The sequence below is a fragment of the Pleurodeles waltl genome, chromosome 6 (genome assembly GCF_031143425.1).
Source record: "Pleurodeles waltl isolate 20211129_DDA chromosome 6, aPleWal1.hap1.20221129, whole genome shotgun sequence".
NCBI classification, from domain to species: domain Eukaryota; kingdom Metazoa; phylum Chordata; class Amphibia; order Caudata; family Salamandridae; genus Pleurodeles; species Pleurodeles waltl.
In genome coordinates, this window is record NC_090445.1 from 1,721,607,544 (window position 1) to 1,721,627,917 (window position 20,374).

Sequence of the window (20,374 nt, forward strand, 5' to 3'; positions counted from 1 at the left end):
GTGCATTTATTGTGCTGAGAAGTTTGATACCAAACTTCCCAGTTTTCAGTGTAGCCATTATGGTGCTTTGGAGTTCGTGTTTGACAGACTCCCAGACCATATACGCTTATGGCTACCCTGCACTTGCAATGTCTAAGGTTTTGCTTAGACACTGTAGGGGCATAGTGCTCATGCACCTATGCCCTCACCTATGGTATAGTGCACCCTGCCTTAGGGCTGTAAGGCCTGCTAGAGGGGTGACTTACCTATGCCATAGTCAGTGTGAGGTTGGCATGGCACCCTGAGGAGAGTGCCTTGTTGACTTAGTCATTTTCTCCTCACCAACACACACAAGCTGGCAAGCAGTGTGTATGTGCTGTGTGAGGGGGCCCCAGGGTGGCATAAGTCATGCTGCAGCCCTTAGAGACCTTTCCTGGCAACAGGGCCCTTGGTACCAGGTGTACCAGTTACAAGGGACTTACCTGGATGCCAGGGTGTACCAATTGTGGGAACAAAGGTACAGGTTAGGGAAAGAACACTGGTGCTGGGGCCTGGTTAGCAGGGTCCCAGCACACTTTCAGATCATAACTTGGCATCAGCAAAGGCAAAAAGTCAAGGGGTAACCAAGGAGGCATTTCCTTACATTCTTTCAAGTACGGAAAAAGTTGCCGAAGTTATAGATTATAACAGTTAAACATCCTTAGATAGGACAACATAAAATTTACTGAAGTTGAGTTGAAGTGTGGGGGTGGTTAAAAAGTTTCTAAATGGCACAGGGAAAAAAAGTTTAGGCTTTCCAAATGTGTTTTTTTTTTTTTCTCCAAGCAGTGCCATAACTCACAATATTCACCGGGGATGCCGGATGCCCTGAGTGGGGCTGCTTGACACCTTTCGCTTTCAGAATGGGCTGTGATAACAGGAGAGGGTGTTGCAGAAGTAGGAGTTTGTAAAAGTCTGCTTTGCAATTGATTTATTCTGTCTAAGAATAACACTATGTCCAAACAAGATACCTGAATTTCTCTGCTAATTTCATCAGTAGCTTGTGCTGAGGCACCTAACTGGGTGGCAAACAGATTCATGTCTGTACTCAGATGAGTTGGCCGCCGCTCTATCAGGTTTGCAAGTAGATGTTCAATCAGTGGTGTGATGATTGGGATCCCTGCTCAGCCGGCCGCTTCCATAACATCTTTACTGCTAGTAGTAACGGCGATGTGCGGAGCAGCAGGGGAACTGGAGGAGACACTAGAACAAAGCAAGGGAAAGAGGTAACAGAAATCCTGGTATTGGACAGTATCACAGGCCAGAAAGGTTTTTTTTACCGCAGAGAGCTTGCTGCGAAAAAAAGCTGCATGTAAATGATGAGCAGAGGACCACAAAGCAAACCAGTCTGGAGCAGAGCAATGACCCCGCAGGGGGAGTCAAGGAACGACGGATGTAAAGAAATGGCTCCCTGTTGCAGTTACCCCCCACTTTTTGCCTGATACTGATGCTGACTTGACTGAGAAGTGTGCTGGGACCCTGCTAACCAGGCCCCAGCACCAGTGTTCTTTCACCTAAAATGTACCATTGTTTCCACAATTGGCACAACCCTGGCACCTAGCTAAGTCCCTTGTAACTGGTACACCTGGTACCAAGGGCCCTGATGCCAGGGAAGGTCTCTAAGGGCTGCAGCATGTCTTATGCCACCCTAGGGACCCCTCACTCAGCACAGACACACTGCTTGCCAGCTTGTGTGTGCTGGTGGGGAGAAAATGACTAAGTCAACATGGCACTCCCCTCAGGGTGTCATGCCAACCTCACACTGCCTGTGGCATAGGTGAGTCACCCCTCTAGCAGGCCTTACAGCCCTAAGGCAGGGTGCACTATACCACAGGTGAGGGCAGTTACTAAGCAAAACCTTAGACATTGTAAGTGCAGGGTAGCCATAAGAGTATATGGGCTGGGAGTCTGTCAAAAACGAACTCCACAGCTCCATAATGGCTACACTGAATACTGGGAAGTTTAGTATCAAACTTCTCAGAATAATAAACCCACACTGATGCCAGTGTTGGATTTATAAAAAAATGCACACAGAGGGCATCATAGAGATGCCACCTGTATTTTACCCAATTGTTCAGTGCAGGACTGACCGGTCTGTGCCAGCCTGCTGCTGAGAGACGAGTTTCTGACCCCATGTGGTGAGGGCCTTTGTGCTCTCTGGGGACAGAAACAAAAGCCTGCTTTGGGTGGAGATGCTTCACACCTCCCCCCTGCAGGAACTGTAACACCTAGCATTGAGCCTCAAAGGCTCAGGCTTCGTGTTACTATGCCCCAGGGCACTCCAGCTAGTGGAGATGCCCGCCCCCTGAACACAGCCCCCACTTTTGGCGGCAAGTCCAGGGGAGATGATGAGAAAAACACGGAGGAGTCACTGACCAGTCAGGACATCCCCTAAGGCAACCTGAGCTGAAGTGACTCTGACTTTTAGAAATCCTCCATCTTGCAGATGGTGGGTTCCCCCAATAGGGATAGGAATGTGACCCCCCTCCCCTTGGGAGGAGGCACAAAGAGGGTGTAGCCACCCTCCGGGCTAGTAGCCATTGGCTACTAACCCCGAAGACCTAAACACGCCCTTAAATTTAGTATTTAAGGGCTCCCCTGAACCTAAGAATTTAGATTCCTGAAACTACAAGAAGAAGAGGACTGCTGAGCTGAAAGACCCCTGCAGAAGAAGAAAAGAAGACACCAACTGTTTTGGCCCCAGTCCTACCGGCCTGTCTCCTGCTTTCTAAAGAAACCTGCTCCAGCGACGCTTTCCCCAGGACCAGCGACGTCTGAATCCTCAGAGGACTGCCCTGCTTCAAGAAAGACTAGAAACTCCCGAGGACAGCGGCCCTGTTCCAAAAAGACTGCAACTTTGTTACAGAGGAGCAGATTTAAAGACCCCTGCAAATCCCCGCAAGAAGCGTGAGACTTGCAACACTGCACCTGGCGACCCCGAATCGACTGGTGGAGAACCAACACCTCAGGGAGGACCCTCCGGCGACTCCAAGACCGTGAGTAACCAAAGTTGTCCCCCCTGAGCCCCCACAGCGACGCCTGCAGAGGGAATCCCGAGGCTCCCCCTGACCGCGACTGCCTGAAACTCCATTTCCCGACGGCTGGAAAAGACCCTGCACCCGCAGCCCCCAGCACCTAAAGGAACGGAACTCCTGTGCAGGAGTGGCCCCCAGGAGGCCCTCTCCCTTGCCCAGGTGGTGGCTACCCCGAGGAGCCCCCCCCTTGCCTGCCTGCATCGCTGAAGAGACCTCTTGGTCTCCCATTGAAATCTACAGAAAACCCGACGCTTGTTTGCACACTGCACCCGGCCGCCCCCGCGCTACTGAGGGTGTACTTTTTGTGTGGACTTGTGTCCCCCACGGTGCCCTACAAAACCCCCCTGGTCTGCCCTCCGAAGACGCGGGTACTTACCTGCTGGCAGACTGGAACCGGGGCACCCCCTTACCTCCATTGAAGCCTATGAGTTTTGGGCACCTCTTTGACCTTTGCACCTGACCGGCCCTGAGCTGCTGGGGTGATAATTTTGGGGTTGCTCTGAACCCCCAACGGTGGGCTACCTTGGACCAAAAACTGAAACCTGTAAGTGACTTACTTACCTGTGAAATCTAACAAAACTTTACCTCCCCCAGGAACTGTGAAAATTGCACTGTGTCCACTTTTAAAACAGCTATTTGTGATTTATGTAAAAAGTATACATGCTAAAGTAATGATTCAAAGTTCCTAGAGTACTTACCTGCAATACCTTTCAAATGAGATATTACATGTAAAATTTGAACCTGTGGTTCTTAAAATAAACTAAGAAAATATATTTTTCTATAACAAAACCTATTGGCTGGATTTGTCTCTGAGTGTGTGTTCCTCATTTATTGCCTGTGTGTATGTACAACAGATGCTTAACACTACTCCTTGGATAAGCCTACTGCTCGACCACACTACCACAAAATAGAGCATTAGTATTATCTCTTTTTGCGACTATCTTACCTCTAAGGGGAACCCTTGGACTCTGTGCATGCTATTCCTTACTTTGAAATAGCACATACAGAGCCAACTTCCTACAGTGCAATTTTCACAGTTCATGGGGGAGGTAAAGTATTATTAGTTTTTGCAGGTAAGTAACCCACCTACAGGGTTCAGAGTTGGATCCAAGGTAGCCCACCGTTGGGGGTTCAGAGCAACCCCAAAGTTACCACACCAGCAGCTCAGGGCCGGTCAGGTGCAGAGGTCAAAGAGGTACATACAGAGCCAACTTCCTACAACGGAAAACAAAAGGATGCTCGCAGGAGAAAGGCTGGGTGCAACGTCCAGCAGCAGAATAACCAGTGTCAGGCAGATTGGTAAAGAATCACGGGTCTCATGCGCAAATTACTCTGCATGAATATTCAGTCACAGGAAGTATTTCTCATGTGGCATGACTTCCTGTGCTCCTCTTTGCTTTCACCCAAAGCAAGCTGGCTGCTGCACACCTCTTCCCCTAGAGGCCTTCTTTTAGTTCTACGATTAGATGGTCACATCTTGTGTAAGGTGCTAGTGCTGCAATATGAGGGGACCTTCTTGAGCTCTGCTCTCCTGGTCTCCAAAGATGTTATCATTCCAGTGCTCACAGATACCACAGACAGGCGCGCGCTAGACACACCATCCTGAAGAAGGTCATTCATTGTGTCTGAAACCTGCTGAACAGTCCACCCCTTAGGAGTACGACAGAGTTTTATGAGCCTCTTTTTCTAGCTTTTATTTTGTAAAATAGACCACATTGCCTGCTTCACTTTGATGGTATTAGGAGGTGCTTTTGCACAGGACGTAGCACAAGTGATGTTTTGGTTAGTCTTATGAAGCTAAATAATGTCTATATTGACACATGAAAGTGTTTTTAAGTGCAGCTGGGTAAAGAGGTAATTCAATGTGCTCTAAGCCATACAGCTCTTCCTAATCGAATGCTGACTCCACATTGAGCTGGATTTCAGTTCTGATTATTATAAGAGCAGAGGATTTGTTCTCAAACGGGTATAAAATGGTGTTGATTTGTTGTCACTCAACTAGTTTCCTTACCTGCCAGGACTCATTTAGCAAATTACAATTTCAAGAGTTTGTCGTGTGCTGGGCCAATGTCCACAAAGTTCCAGGTACATAACTTGCATACAAACCATTTGTTTTATTCCTTGTTTTCAGGTTGTGGTCGCCACAAACATTGCCGAAACATCCCTGACAATCGATGGAATCATCTACGTGATTGATCCAGGCTTCTGCAAACAAAAGAGTTACAATGCACGTACAGGCATGGAGTCCTTGATCGTGACGCCATGCTCCAAGGTAGGGAACTCCTCTGACATGGTGTCCTTGTTGGTGACGCCTCTGAAAACGCACCTCACTGCACCGGCGTTGGCTATCACTATTTACAGAACAAATGTGCTCCTCCCGGGGCGAGTTTGAATCTCAGACTTTCATGGCATTCATGGATGTGGCTCTACCTAGAAAGGAGCGAATTCTCTTAGGGGCCTTGAGCTCCCGGTCAATTCTTCAGTTTGTGGTACTGTAACTTTATCCATTGAAATCTTTAGATTAAGAAGGGGCTACCACACTTTTGTATTTGTCTGAAGTTCCTGTGGATAATATCCTGCTGCAAGATCTAGGCATTAGTGGTGACCACCAACCAGAACTCATTGGCCTAGTCCTGAGTAAGTGTGCCCTACCACTGCCAACCCGCTAACGAAGGACTGCTTCTCCTGCCCATGCCTCTCTTGTGATGACCTCGCTCATCACCGGGTTAACTCGTGCATCCTCCTCTTCTCACAGGCCTCTGCTAACCAGCGTGCAGGCAGAGCAGGACGCGTGGCCGCCGGAAAATGCTTCCGCTTGTACACAGCCTGGGCCTACAAGAATGAGATGGAGGACACCAGCATTCCCGAGATCCAGCGCACCAACCTGGGCAACGTGGTGCTGCTACTGAAGAGTCTGGGTAAGTAATCCACGTGCACAGGCCCTTGGCGCTGCTTGCCAAGGCGGACTGCGGAACCTTCTCCACACACTTACCTCTGCCTGACATTGTGCTAGTAACGTCATGCAAACGTTATTCACAGACATAAGTCCCGATCTTGTCAGATACCTCAGTGAACTGTAGTCCGGGTCGTACAAAATCTCCCTGGAATGTGAGGCTGCACTGAACTCCGGCTGAAAGCCACATTTCAGGGTAACCTTCATGTCGGGTACAACGAACACTAGATACAGTTCAGACTTCGCCAGCACCTAAAAGGCCCGTTGTAGTCAGTCATGTTGAATTTGGATTCACTGAAGAGAGGCTGGAAGACCAGCCCACAAATCTGGTGCTGTGCAGTCAGTGCCAGGAAGTGATATTCCTTGTCCATTACCTCTAAATAATAGTCATAAAAAACAGTAGATTCCAAACCACTAATTAGAAAACTAGGCTTTACTCATATTGCAAATAATATGAATATCTACATGTTCGATGGCATCTGTCGCTGCAGATACACATGTTGTGCATAGCCCGCCATCTGGTGTTGGGTCGGAGTGTTACAAGTTGTTTTTCTTCGAAGAAGTCTTTCGAGTCACGGGACCGAGGGACTCCTCCTCTTTGTCTCCATTGCGCATGGGCGTCGACTCCATCTTCGATTGTTTTCTTTCCGCCATCGGGTTCGGACGTGTTCCTTTCGCTCCGGGTTTCGGAACGGAAAGTTAGCTAAAAAATCGGAAAATTACGTCGGTATTGTTGCGTTCGGGATCGGGTTAGATAGAATCGACATCGAATCGTGAAGAGCTCCGTTGCCCTTCGGGGTAGTTTTCGATCCCCCGTCGGGGCCTGGTCGGCCCGACCGCGTGTAACATCGACACTGATGGAACGGACCCCGTTCCGATTCTGTCCTAAATGCCACAACAAATACCCATATACAGACCAACATTTGGTCTGTAACCTGTGCCTGTCGCCCGAGCACAGGGAAGAAACTTGTGAGGCCTGTCGTGCGTTCCGGTCCCGAAAAACGCTCCGTGACCGACGAGCCAGAAGACTGCAGATGGCGTCCACACCGACAGGACACCGAGAGTTCGAGGAACAAGAAGAAGTGGAAGCCTTCTCGATCCATGAATCGGACTCGGACGAATTCGACGACCACGAAACAGTGAGTAAGACGTCGAAGCTAGCACACAAGAAAACTGACAAGGCCCAGGGGACGCCACTGCCAACAGGCCATGGCTCAACCCATAAAGTCAGTGACCGACCATCGGCACCGAAAAAGGCCGAAATAGTGCCGAGATCGTCCGACTCGGGTCGAGACACAGGCACGCAGCCATCTCGGGACCGAGAAAGTGCTGCCGACAAAGATCGACGCCGAGATAGCGGAGCCGAAGCTGCTCGACGCAGAGACAGCGGCACCGAGGAGGATTGACGCCGAGAGGGTTCGACTCCGAAAAAGAGGAAAGTCGCCTCGGAGCCGAAAAAGAGTACGGACATAGTTTCGGTGCCAAAACGACCCGCAACCGAGCCAACTACCGGTTCCTATTCAGAGGAGCAATCACTGTCCTCTCAAATGCGAAAGCATAGATTCGAGGAAGAGTTACAATCCACCGAAGTGGACCACACTCAAAAACGGATTTTTATACAGAGTGGAACAGGGAAAATCAGCACCCTTCCCCCTATTAGGAGAAAAAGGAGACTTGAGTTCCAACAAGAACAAGCACCACAAACAAAACTGGTGAAGAAGGTAACTCCGCCACCCTCTCCTCCACCTGTAACTCACATTTCACCGGCACAGACTCCGTCACATTCACCGGCTCACACCACCATGAGCCAAGATGACCAGGACCAGGACACTTGGGACTTATACGACGCCCCAGTGTCAGACAACAGTCCAGAGGCGTATCCTTCAAAGCCCTCACCACCAGAAGACAGCACAGCATATTCACAAGTGGTGGCTAGGGCAGCAGAGTTCCATAACGTGTCCCTACACTCGGAACCTGTCGAGGATGACTTCCTTTTCAACACCCTCTCCTCCACCCATAGCTCCTACCAAAGCCTGCCTATGCTCCCAGGAATGCTTAGGCACGCAAAGGAAATCTTCAAAGAGCCTGTCAAGAGTAGAGCAATAACACCAAGGGTGGAAAAGAAATATAAAGCACCTCCCACAGACCCTGCTTTCATCACCTCACAACTGCCACCAGATTCGGTTGAAGTAGGAGCAGCTCGCAAGAGAGCCAACTCTCACACATCTGGGGATGCACCACCCCCAGATAAAGAGAGCCGCAAGTTCGACGCAGCCGGAAAAAGGGTCGCAGTACAAGCTGCAAACCAGTGGCGCATCGCTAATTCTCAAGCGCTCCTAGCGCGATATGACAGAGCCCACTGGGACGAGATGCAACACCTCATTGAGCATCTACCCAAAGATCTACAAAAAAGGGCGAAACAAGTGGTTGAGGAGGGACAAAACATCTCCAATAACCAGATACGCTCCTCTATGGATGCAGCGGACACAGCTGCAAGAACAATTAACACAGCAGTAACCATCAGAAGGCACGCGTGGCTACGAACATCTGGCTTTAAACCGGAGATACAGCAGGCGGTGCTCAATATGCCATTCAATGAGCAACAATTGTTCGGACCTGAAGTGGACATGGCAATTGAGAAGCTAAAAAAGGACACTGACACCTCAAAAGCCATGGGCGCACTCTACTCCCCGCAGAGCAGAGGCACTTTCAGCACCTTCCGCAAAACAACATTTAGAGGGGTGTTTCGGGGTCAGGCCACACAAGCCAGCACCTCACATTCAACACCGTCCACTTACCAAGGACAGTACCAAAGGGGAGGCTTTCGGGGCCAGTACAGAGGAGGACAATTCCCTAGAAACAGGGGAAAATTTCAAAGCCCCAAAACACCTACAACCAAACAGTGACTCACACGTCACTCATCCCCTCCACACAACACCAGTGGGGGGAAGAATAAGTCCGTATTACCAAGCGTGGGAGGAAATAACAACAGACACTTGGGTCTTAGCAATTATCCAACATGGTTATTGCATAGAATTTCTACAAATCCCTCCAAACATACCACCAAAAACACAGACTATATCAAAACAACATTCAGACCTCCTAGAAATAGAAGTTCAAGCATTACTGCAGAAGAACGCAATAGAACTGGTACCAAATACACAAATAAATACAGGGGTTTACTCACTGTACTTTCTAATACCAAAAAAGGACAAAACACTGAGACCAATCCTAGACCTCAGAACACTAAACACCTACATCAAATCAGAACACTTTCACATGGTCACGCTACAAGAAGTGTTACCATTGCTAAAGCAACAGGACTACATGACAACCTTAGATCTCAAAGACGCGTATTTCCACATACCAATACATCCGTCGCACAGGAAATACCTAAGGTTCGTATTCAAAGGAATACATTACCAATTCAAAGTATTGCCGTTTGGTTTAACAACCGCACCCACCAAGAGTCTTTACAAAATGTCTAGCAGTAGTGGCTGCACACATCAGAAGGCAGCAAATACACGTATTCCCGTATCTAGACGACTGGCTAATCAAGACCAACTCACTGACAAGGTGCTCACACCACACAGATCAGGTCATACAAACCCTCTACAAACTCTGTTTCACCATCAACTATGCAAAATCACACATTCTGCTGTGCAAAGTACAACAATATCTAGGAGCAACAATAGACACAACAAAAGGAATAGCCACTCCAAGTCCACAAAGGGTTCCAAATTTCCAAAAAATTATACAACTCATGTATCCAACACAAAGGATACAGGCAAAGATGATATTACAACTCCTAGGCATGATGTCCTCATGCATAGCCATTGTCCCGAACGCAAGACTGCACATGAGGCCCTTACAACAGTGCCTAGCATCACAATGGTCACAAGCACAGGGTCACCTTCTAGATCTGGTGTTGATAGACCGCCAAACATACCTCTCGCTTCTATGGTGGAACTGTATAAATTTAAACAAAGGGCGGCCTTTCCAAGACCCAGTGCCACAATACGTGATAACAACAGATGCTTCCATGACAGGGTGGGGAGCACACCTCAATCAACACAGCATACAAGGACAATGGGACGTACATCAAACAAAGCTGCATATAAATCACCTCGAACTGCTAGCAGTTTTCCAAGCATTAAAGGCATTCCAACCAATCATAACTCACAAATACATTCTTGTCAAAACAGACAACATGACAACAATGTATTATCTAAACAAACAGGGGGGGACACACTCGACACAGCTGTGCCTTCTAGCACAAAAAATATGGCAATGGGCAATTCTCAACCACATTCGCCTAATAGCACAGTTTATTCCAGGAATCCAGAATCAACTTGCAGACAATCTCTCTCGATCACCAACAGGTCCACGAATGGGAAATTCACCCCCAAATTCTAAACACTTACTTCAAACTTTGGGGAACACCTCAAATAGACTTATTTGCAACAAAGGAGAACGCAAAATGCCAAAACTTCGCATCCAGATACCCACACAGGCAGTCTCAAGGCAATGCCCTATGGATGAACTGGTCAGGGATATTTGCATACGCTTTTCCCCCTCTCCCTCTCCTTCCATATCTAGTAAACAAATTGAGTCAAAACAAACTCAAACTCCTACTGATAGCACCAACATGGGCAAGGCAACCCTGGTACACAACACTGCTAGACCTATCAGTAGTACCCCACGTCAAATTGCCCAACAGGCCAGATCTGTTAACACAACACAAACGACAGATCAGGCATCCAAATCCAGCATCGCTGAATCTAGCAATCTGGCTCCTGAAATCCTAGAATTCGGACACTTAGACCTTACCCAAGAATGTATGGAAGTCATAAAGCAAGCTAGAAGACCATCCACTAGACACTGCTATGCAAGCAAATGGAAAAGGTTTGTTTGCTACTGCCATCATAATCAAATTCAACCATGACACGCATCTCCAAAGGATGTAGTGGGTTACTTACTACACTTACAAAAAACAAACCTGGCTTTCTCTTCCATTAAAATACACCTTGCAGCAGTATCTGCATACCTGCAGATTACCCATTCAACTTCACTATTTAGAATACCTGTCATTAAAGCATTTATGGAAGGCCTTAAAAGAATTATACCACCAAGGACACCACCCATTCCTTCATGGAACCTCAACGTTGTCTTAACAAGACTCATGGGTCCACCTTTTGAACCCATGCATTCTTGCGAAATACAATTCCTAACCTGGAAAGTTGCATTTCTCATCGCCATTACATCTCTAAGAAGAGTAAGTGAAATTCAGGCGTTTACAATACAGGAACCTTTTATCCAACTACACAAAAATAAAGTAGTCCTAAGGACCAACCCTAAATTTTTACCAAAGGTTATTTCACCGTTCCACCTAAATCAAACGGTAGAACTACCAGTGTTCTTCCCACAGCCAGATTCCGTAGCTGAGAGGGCACTACATACATTAGACGTCAAAAGAGCACTAATGTACTACATCGACAGAACAAAAAACATCAGGAAGACTAAACAACTGTTTATTGCATTCCAAAAACCTCATGCAGGAAACCCAATCTCAAAACAGGGTATAGCCAGATGGATAGTTAAGTGCATCCAAATCAGCTACCTTAAAGCAAAAAGACAGCTGCCCATTACACCAAGGGAACACTCAACCAGAAAGAAAGGCGCTACCATGGCCTTCCTAGGGAATATTCCAATGCACAAAATATGTAAGGCAGCCACATGGTCTACGCCTCACACATTTACCAAGCACTGTGTGGACGTGCTATCCGCACAACAAGCCACAGTAGGTCAAGCCGTACTAAGAACCTTATTTCAGACTCCTTCCACTCCTACAGGCTGAGCCACCGCTTTTGGGGAGATAACTGCTTACTAGTCTATGCACAACATGCGTATCTACAGCGACAGATGCCATCGAACTGAAAATGTCACTTACCCAGTGTACATCTGTTCGTGGCATCAGTCGCTGAAGATTCACATGTGCCCACCCACCTCCCCGGGAGCCTGTAGCCGTTTGGAAGTTATCTTCAACTTTGTACATTTGTAAATATATTATTTAAACTTTAAATAGGTACATACTTATTCACTCCATTGCATGGGCACTATTACTAACACACACAACTCCTACCTCACCCTCTGCGGGGAAAACAATCCAAGATGGAGTCGACGCCCATGCGCAATGGAGACAAAGAGGAGGAGTCCCTCGGTCCCGTGACTCGAAAGACTTCTTCGAAGAAAAACAACTTGTAACACTCCGACCCAACACCAGATGGCGGGCTATGCACAACATGTGAATCTTCAGCGACTGATGCCACGAACAGATGTACACTGGGTAAGTGACATTTTCATTTTCATTCAGATCATTAGAAAAATCAAAGCGAACTTCAGTATCCGTGTCATGGACGACGTCAAGGGTGCCATGAGTGATGATGAAATCGGAAATGTCGTTTAATCGTTCATGAGTGATGTAATGTGTGAGGTCGTAAACTATGCTAGATGGAAGTGCGAGTCCTGATTACTTTACCAAACCATAACTGGTGAATTTCAGTGCTTGTCTGGTTTGGAACCATAACTCCACTTTAACTGTGATTTTTTTTTTTGATTTTTTTTTTTAATGCATTAGGCTTTCTTTTTTTCCAGCAAATATGTATGTGTGTGTGTGTGTGTGTGTGTGTGTGTATATATATATATATATATATATATATATATATATATATATATATATATATATATATATATTTTTATCTTATCACATACTGTATACAGGAGTTCCCTGTGCCGAAACCCATACTATATTTGGCAAATCTTTAGCATGTTTAGTTTTCTGTTAATGTAAAGTTTTATGCAGATCAGTCATGGGTGTGCAATTTGAGGGGAGGCGGGGGCAAAAAGCTGTTGCGTTTCGAATACCACTGGTGTCCTACCCCAGATCTACATGGAATTTGGCAGAACTGAATGCCGTATGCAGGAGGTAGAAGGTGTGTATGTCCGTGTGTGATATGAACTGTTGAGATGTCATCCTTGGGGCTGGATCGTTGTGGTTGGAATTTGAAGGCAGTGAGTGTCTGATCTGCTTGTGACAAGTTGCCTGCTGGACCAACCAGTAATAAAAACTTCTGCACAACCATATATTATTGTCCCCTGAGTCTACGATTAGCATCGTAGGACTGTTCTCAATGCTGTTGATATATTGTGTTTTATGCAAATCCATCAAAGAGGGGCTCGGAGTTAAGTATGGCGGGTACATTTTGAAAGGCAGGAAGGGGCGCTCACTCTTTCTCTGAGGCAGCTGCTAAATTATGGAACTCTCTGCCCAATACATCACTGAGTCTGACTCTACACCTTTAGAAAACATTTAAAAACATGGCTTTTCACGCCCTAGGCTTGTACTTTTTGGATGTATTAGATTAGTTGTTGCTTCCTTCTTTTTTTCTTTCTTTTAATTTTTTAGGTTGAGCATAGCAGCGCACCAGTGCTGCTTGTTTTTTCGACGTGTTGGTATCTATGTCGGCTTTTAACGACTCCCACCGCACGTCCATCACTTTCACTTGTTCGTGGGCTTGCCTTTCAAAAATCCCTTGTTATCATTGGTAAATGCTTTACGTTTCTCATTCCTTAGGGTGGATTTGTTACTGCCTTGGGGACCAACCCTGTTACATGGATAATTGCACGTTTGTCAATACGTTTGACTGCAAGCAAACTTCTTTTTCATTTTCTGTGTCTCCTTTGTGCTCACGGCGGCCGTGGCACTTTCAAGTCGGCTGGCTTATGTCAACTGTTGTACTTTTCATTCTTCCTTTTGTGTGTCTCCTTTGAGTTAATTCTCATGATGGCCGTGGCACTTTGAATTGACTCGCTGTAGGAAGTTGGCTCTGTATGTGCTATTTCAAAGTAAGGAATAGCATGCACAGAGTCCAAGGGTTCCCCTTAGAGGTAAAATAGTGGTAAAAATAGATAATACTAATGCTCTATTTTGTGGTAGTGTGGTCGAGCAGTAGGCTTATCCAAGGAGTAGTGTTAAGCATTTGTTGTACATACACATAGACAATAAATGAGGTACACACACTCAGAGACAAATCCAGCCAATAGGTTTTTATATAGAAAAATATCTTTTCTTAGTTTATTTTAAGAACCACAGTTTCAAATTCTACATGTAATATCTCATTCGAAAGGTATTGCAGGTAAGTACTTTAGGAACTTCAAATCATCAAAATTGCATGTATACTTTTCAAGTTATTGACAAATAGCTGTTTTAAAAGTGGACACTTAGTGCAATTTTCACAGTTCCTAGGGGAGGTAAGTATTGGTTAGGTTAACCAGGTAAGTAAGACACTTACAGGGCTTAGTTCTTGGTCCAAGGTCGCCCACCGTTGGGGGTTCAGAGCAACCCCAAAGTCACCACACCAGCAGCTCCGGGCCGGTCCGGTGCAGAGTTCAAAGTGGTGCCCAAAACGCATAGGCTAGAATGGAGAGAAGGGGGTGCCCCGGTTCCGGTCTGCTTGCAGGTAAGTACCCGCGTCTTCGGAGGGCAGACCAGGGGGGTTTTGTAGGGCACCGGGGGGGACACAAGTCCACACAGAAATTTCACCCTCAGCGGCGCGGGGGCGGCCGGGTGCAGTGTAGAAACAAGCGTCGGGTTCGCAATGTTAGTCTATGAGAGATCTCGGGATCTCTTCAGCGCTGCAGGCAGGCAAGGGGGGGATTCCTCGGGGAAACCTCCACTTGGGCAAGGGAGAGGGACTCCTGGGGGTCACTTCTCCAGTGAAAGTCCGGTCCTTCAGGTCCTGGGGGCTGCGGGTGCAGGGTCTCTCCCAGGCGTCGGGACTTTAGGTTCAAAGAGTCGCGGTCAGGGGAAGCCTCGGGATTCCCTCTGCAGGCGGCGCTGTGGGGGCTCAGGGGGGACAGGTTTTGGTACTCACAGTATCAGAGTAGTCCTGGGGTCCCTCCTGAGGTGTTGGATCGCCACCAGCCGAGTCGGGGTCGCCGGGTGCAGTGTTGCAAGTCTCACGCTTCTTGCGGGGAGCTTGCAGGGTTCTTTAAAGCTGCTGGAAACAAAGTTGCAGCTTTTCTTGGAGCAGGTCCGCTGTCCTCGGGAGTTTCTTGTCTTTTCGAAGCAGGGGCAGTCCTCAGAGGATGTCGAGGTCGCTGGTCCCTTTGGAAGGCGTCGCTGGAGCAGGATCTTTGGAAGGCAGGAGACAGGCCGGTGAGTTTCTGGAGCCAAGGCAGTTGTCGTCTTCTGGTCTTCCGCTGCAGGGGTTTTCAGCTGGGCAGTCCTTCTTCTTGTAGTTGCAGGAATCTAATTTTCTAGGGTTCAGGGTAGCCCTTAAATACTAAATTTAAGGGCGTGTTTAGGTCTGGGGGGTTAGTAGCCAATGGCTACTAGCCCTGAGGGTGGGTACACCCTCTTTGTGCCTCCCCCCAAGGGGAGGGGGTCACAATCCTAACCCTATTGGGGGAATCCTCCATCTGAAAGATGGAGGATTTCTAAAAGTCAGAGTCACCTCAGCTCAGGACACCTTAGGGGCTGTCCTGACTGGCCAGTGACTCCTCCTTGTTGCTTTCTTTGTTCCCTCCAGCCTTGCCGCCAAAAGTGGGGGCCGTGGCCGGAGGGGGCGGGCAACTCCACTAAGCTGGAGTGCCCTGCTGGGCTGTGACAAAGGGGTGAGCCTTTGAGGCTCACCGCCAGGTGTTACAGCTCCTGCCTGGGGGAGGTGTTAGCATCTCCACCCAGTGCAGGCTTTGTTACTGGCCTCAGAGTGACAAAGGCACTCTCCCCATGGGGCCAGCAACATGTCTCTGGTGTGGCAGGCTGCTGGAACTAGTCAGCCTACACAGACAGTCGGTTAAGTTTCAGGGGGCACCTCTAAGGTGCCCTCTGTGGTGTATTTTACAATAAAATGTACACTGGCATCAGTGTGCATTTATTGTGCTGAGAAGTTTGATATCAAACTTCCCAGTTCTCAGTGTAGCCATTATGGTGCTGTGGAGTTCGTGTTTGACAGACTCCCAGACCATATACTCTTATGGCTACCCTGCACTTACAATGTCTAAGGTTTTGTTTAGACACTGTAGGGGTACCATGCTCATGCACTGGTACCCTCACCTATGGTATAGTGCACCCTGCCTTAGGGCTGTAAGGCCTGCTAGAGGGGTGTCTTACCTATACTGCATAGGCAGTGAGAGGCTGGCATGGCACCCTGAGGGGAGTGCCATGTCGACTTACTCATTTTGTTCTCACTAGCACACACAGGCTTGTAAGCAGTGTGTCTGTGCTGAGTGAGGGGTCTCTAGGGTGGCATAAGACATGCTGCAGCCCTTAGAGACCTTCCTTGGCATCAGGGCCCTTGGTACCAGGGGTACCAGTTACAAGGGACTTACCTGGGTGCCAGGGTTGTGCCAATTGTGGAAACAATGGTACATTTTAGGTGAAGGAACACTGGTGCTGGGGCCTGGTTAGCAGGGTCCCAGCACACTTCTCAGTCAAGTCAGCATCAGTATCAGGCAAAAAGTGGGGGGTAACTGCAACAGGGAGCCATTTCTTTACACTCGCTTATGTCAACTGATTTTTTTTTTAACTTTCAGTGTATGAGGCAAGATAAGTCCAGTTAGGAATTTACAGTGCCAATAGCTCTAACTCGTTTCTATTTTATTACACTATTGCAAACCTGCAGAGAAATGCTAAAACTGCCCAGTAGTGTTTTAGTACACATGCCATTGTACATTAAACGTAGAGAAACGCCTTTCTAAGTAGTGCAGGCAATACTTTCCCCAATTCAAAAGTTTATTGTATTCATAGAAAGGGAGACAGAAGGATAGTGCATCTCATTCGTTGAACCGCCTGCAGTAAGTACACGCACTGCACAGTAGATACAATGCAGTAGTATGTTCAGGATGTTTATAGGTGTCCTACATCGAGGTCGCAAGGAGCAACAGTGTCTCCCTCCTGCAGCCTTGCATGTGGGGTACTACGGGAGCGTCGGCCCTGTCATTGTTGAGCAGACAGTCTACTACTTAACCCAAGACACTCATCTTATTGAATGGAAGGAGGTCGTCGCAGGTGGAGGCGCGCAGCCAACACATTTCTTGGTAGATACTGCAGAGTCGCTCACCCGGAAGTACTCCTCTCTATGCGTGGTTACCGGCTAGTACTGAGCTCCCGCTACAGGAAACGACCTAGCAACATCAATCAGTGTCATGTGGCAAGCACATGCGCAGTGACATCAGTATTCTGAAATAGACTAGCGCAATAATAAGGATCTCGTTATATGCCAGTGCTGGGGCGCCATGATGCTGGACAACCCTCCCTTAAAACCATACGCATTCTTGTTTGAGAAAGCTTAAACTGAAATTCAGCTACAGACACTTTTTGTAGGATAACGGTCTCCCCACAATATACCGTACCCGAAACATGTTGTAGGTGAGCTTTAAACATAGTGTTTTTAAACATTTAAAGTGTTTTTCGCTCTGTAACCTTAGTTCAAAGTCCGGGATTAATTAAAATTATATTCGCTTTTTGTTATAACGACCAAATTGTTGCACTTGCACTCATATTGTCTTTACTTCAATGAGTAAAGTATGAGCCTTTGTGTATTATTCTGTGCAAGAATGGCTTTCCAGTCCCTGCATTGTTAGGTCGAGCACACAAGCACTCTGACATGTTGTAATGAATCTGTGGGCTTTTAACCATGCCCACCTCATGCCCATCAATATCACTCGGTCATGGGCTTGCTGTTCAAAAATCCTTTATTATTGTCAAATGCTTTGTTTGTCCCTCATTTGGATGGTTTTGTTACCGCCTTGGCCATCAAACCTGTTACATGGATAATTGCACGTTTGCCAATACTTTTGACTGCAAGCAAACTTGATTTTCCTTTTGTGCCTCTCCTTCACGCTCATGGCAGCAGTGGCACTTTTAATTGGCTTGCTTATGTCAAGTGTTTTACTTTTCAATTTATGTGGCAAGAATAGTCTAGTTAGTAATTTACAATACTAATAGCTCTAACTCAAGCAAACACGAGACCCATTGCATTGCAAATGCTTGTTGTAGTTTAGGGCTGTTTTTCTTGTTCATGTTTAAGTTGACCTTCGTAGCACGCAGCTCTGTCAGCAAGACGTGTTGTATTCAATATGGTCTTTTAACCATGCCCACTCTTGCCATTTGTTCTTTGTTGTGCTTGTCTTAAATGCTTCCTTTTTATTGGTCTATTTTCCAAAATGTCCCCTTTTGTGCTTAGTTCCCTCCCAGGAGATTTCACTAAGAGAAAATTTTTGTTGGCCATCGTACTACATCGCACTTCCTGTGATGGCCCGCCCTCCCGTCTGGTTTCTGTCTCTGTTCTTGAGAACGTCATGGCATGTATCATGTGTAATAAACCAGCAGAATGCCATAACACCGTTTTCGTATTTCACAAAGGCATGTTGATGCTTGAGGACGCATTCATGGCTTTCCAGCCATGTAATTTGGTGTGTGGTTCCCCAGCATTCACGTAGTAATGAAATTCTCAAACTATTGAGTTCCTGCGCATATTCCGTGTTTGTTTATCAGTTGGATTGCATTTTCGCTTTTCGACTTGGGGTCTTGACCGAGTGGCTCGAGCAGGTTTATATACACGGGGCTTTGTATGTGTCAAGTTTAACGCATCCCGCTGCTTCAGGTATTTATTCACAGTGGGAGGACTGCAGGTTCACGCCACTCTTTATAATATGTGTTTTTAAAAAACACCATGATGTACTTATTTTTAGGCATCTTGTGTCTACTCATCACATTATGTTCATTTCGAGATTGATTTTTCTAATCCCATTTATCCAGTAGTGTCATTGACGGTGAGCTCTTTTACAGCTTTGGTTCACTTGTGACGTGTGCTGAGGACCCACTTCTTGTTTTCTGGGTTTTGGTCTAAGCACTGATTTAATAAAATATTTATATGAAACACACAAAACATGTGGTTACACAAATGTGCACTTAATATGTGAGCACATATTTACCATTACTAGAAACGTTGTAGTACATTAAAACCAATCATAACTGCGACAAGGATAGTTTCACTGAGTCCCCAAGCTTTCCATATTTGCGATAATGAATGGGGCAGCGGAATTGGAGGAATATTTACACAACCTACCTGTCTTCCTCTTAGACCCCAACTCATACAAAAGGAGCAGTGGTTTACGCCAACGAGAAGCCTCTTATAGCACCTTCAAAGAAATAAAAATCTTTCATCTTCCTGCCACCCGAACGTTTTTCTTTTCTAAGAGCAATGGCGTGGAGGATAGCGGCAAGTTATGTGCATTCCACAGAAGGGCCTTGTTTAAAATATACTCCAGTGCTGCTAGCCCTTTAATTATATGCAGGGCCACTGGAATTATGTGCCAAGAAAAGTCCAGTTATGTATTTACAACGCCATTAGCTTCAACTCAAGTAAGTACGAGACCCATTGTGTTGTAAGTGCTTGTTTCTTTGTGATCGTGGATACGAGTTTTGAATTCCTTAGGTGCAGCGTCTTGATATTTGTGGATTAATAGCGCTTTACAAATCTCTTCATTTCGTTTCATTTCTAAGAAAGTGTTGAGATTCTAATAACTCTGGTAACTCTAATGATGGGAAATTACCAAGAGTCTGTTAGCAGGCTGGCACACTGCAGGACTCTGAGTTTACAGGCAGCTCTGACAGAGGAAGCAAAGTTAAAAGGGAAAAAAGGGGGAGGGGAGAGTCAAAAATTAATTTATCTGCTAATATATTTGATACCATATCATGGACAAGTGTGACGTTTGGCAGACCATTGAATGTTTAGCTTAGGGGGGGCACTGTTCAGTGGGGTGGGGGTAGGAGGCGGTTGTGTGTGGGAGAGAAGGGAAGGGGGGGGCATGTTCATTTGCTAATAATTTTCTAATCTGCCACAGAATGCCCCACTTTGCACATCAGACATATTGGTACTAATTAGCCATAGGGTCTCACCGCATATGTTTCTAAAAATATTTGTTAATGATTTGTAGAACCGCTTTTAAGGGGTTTGCAGACCAAACTTTTGTTCTAGTGACTCGCAAATGGCAACAGAGCTAAAAACGTCTCTGTCCAACGGAGGGGCTTTTATCTTTAAATCTATGTGCACAGACTGCCTGCACACCTGGGTTAATGGTCAGCACAGTAATGGTCCACATTTCTGTAACTTTGAAGTCTTGCAAGCCCAGTGACACATCCTTTTAATGCTAATTTCCTGGAAACTACTGAAAGGATTTACATTTAACCAAATAACAGCACTTCACTCAATAAAGTTTCAGTTTCATTCCGCGTTTGCTATGGTTCTATTTTGGGTTTCTTTCTGCAGTGAAGTGCAAAGATTCCTGTGGGTGTTAAAAT

At 46.6% G+C, this 20,374-nt stretch overlaps 1 protein-coding gene across 1 annotated transcript in view; it reads left to right on the forward strand.

Annotated features, from left to right (window-relative positions):
• DHX16 (DEAH-box helicase 16) overlaps nucleotides 1–20,374 on the forward strand; it is a 180,709-nt gene that overhangs the window by 31,677 nt on the left and 128,658 nt on the right. Inside the window, exons 14-15 of the mRNA XM_069241954.1 lie at nucleotides 5,185–5,325; nucleotides 5,809–5,971. Coding sequence (XP_069098055.1) covers nucleotides 5,185–5,325; nucleotides 5,809–5,971 — 304 coding nt within the window. The remainder of the gene's footprint in view (nucleotides 1–5,184; nucleotides 5,326–5,808; nucleotides 5,972–20,374) is intronic.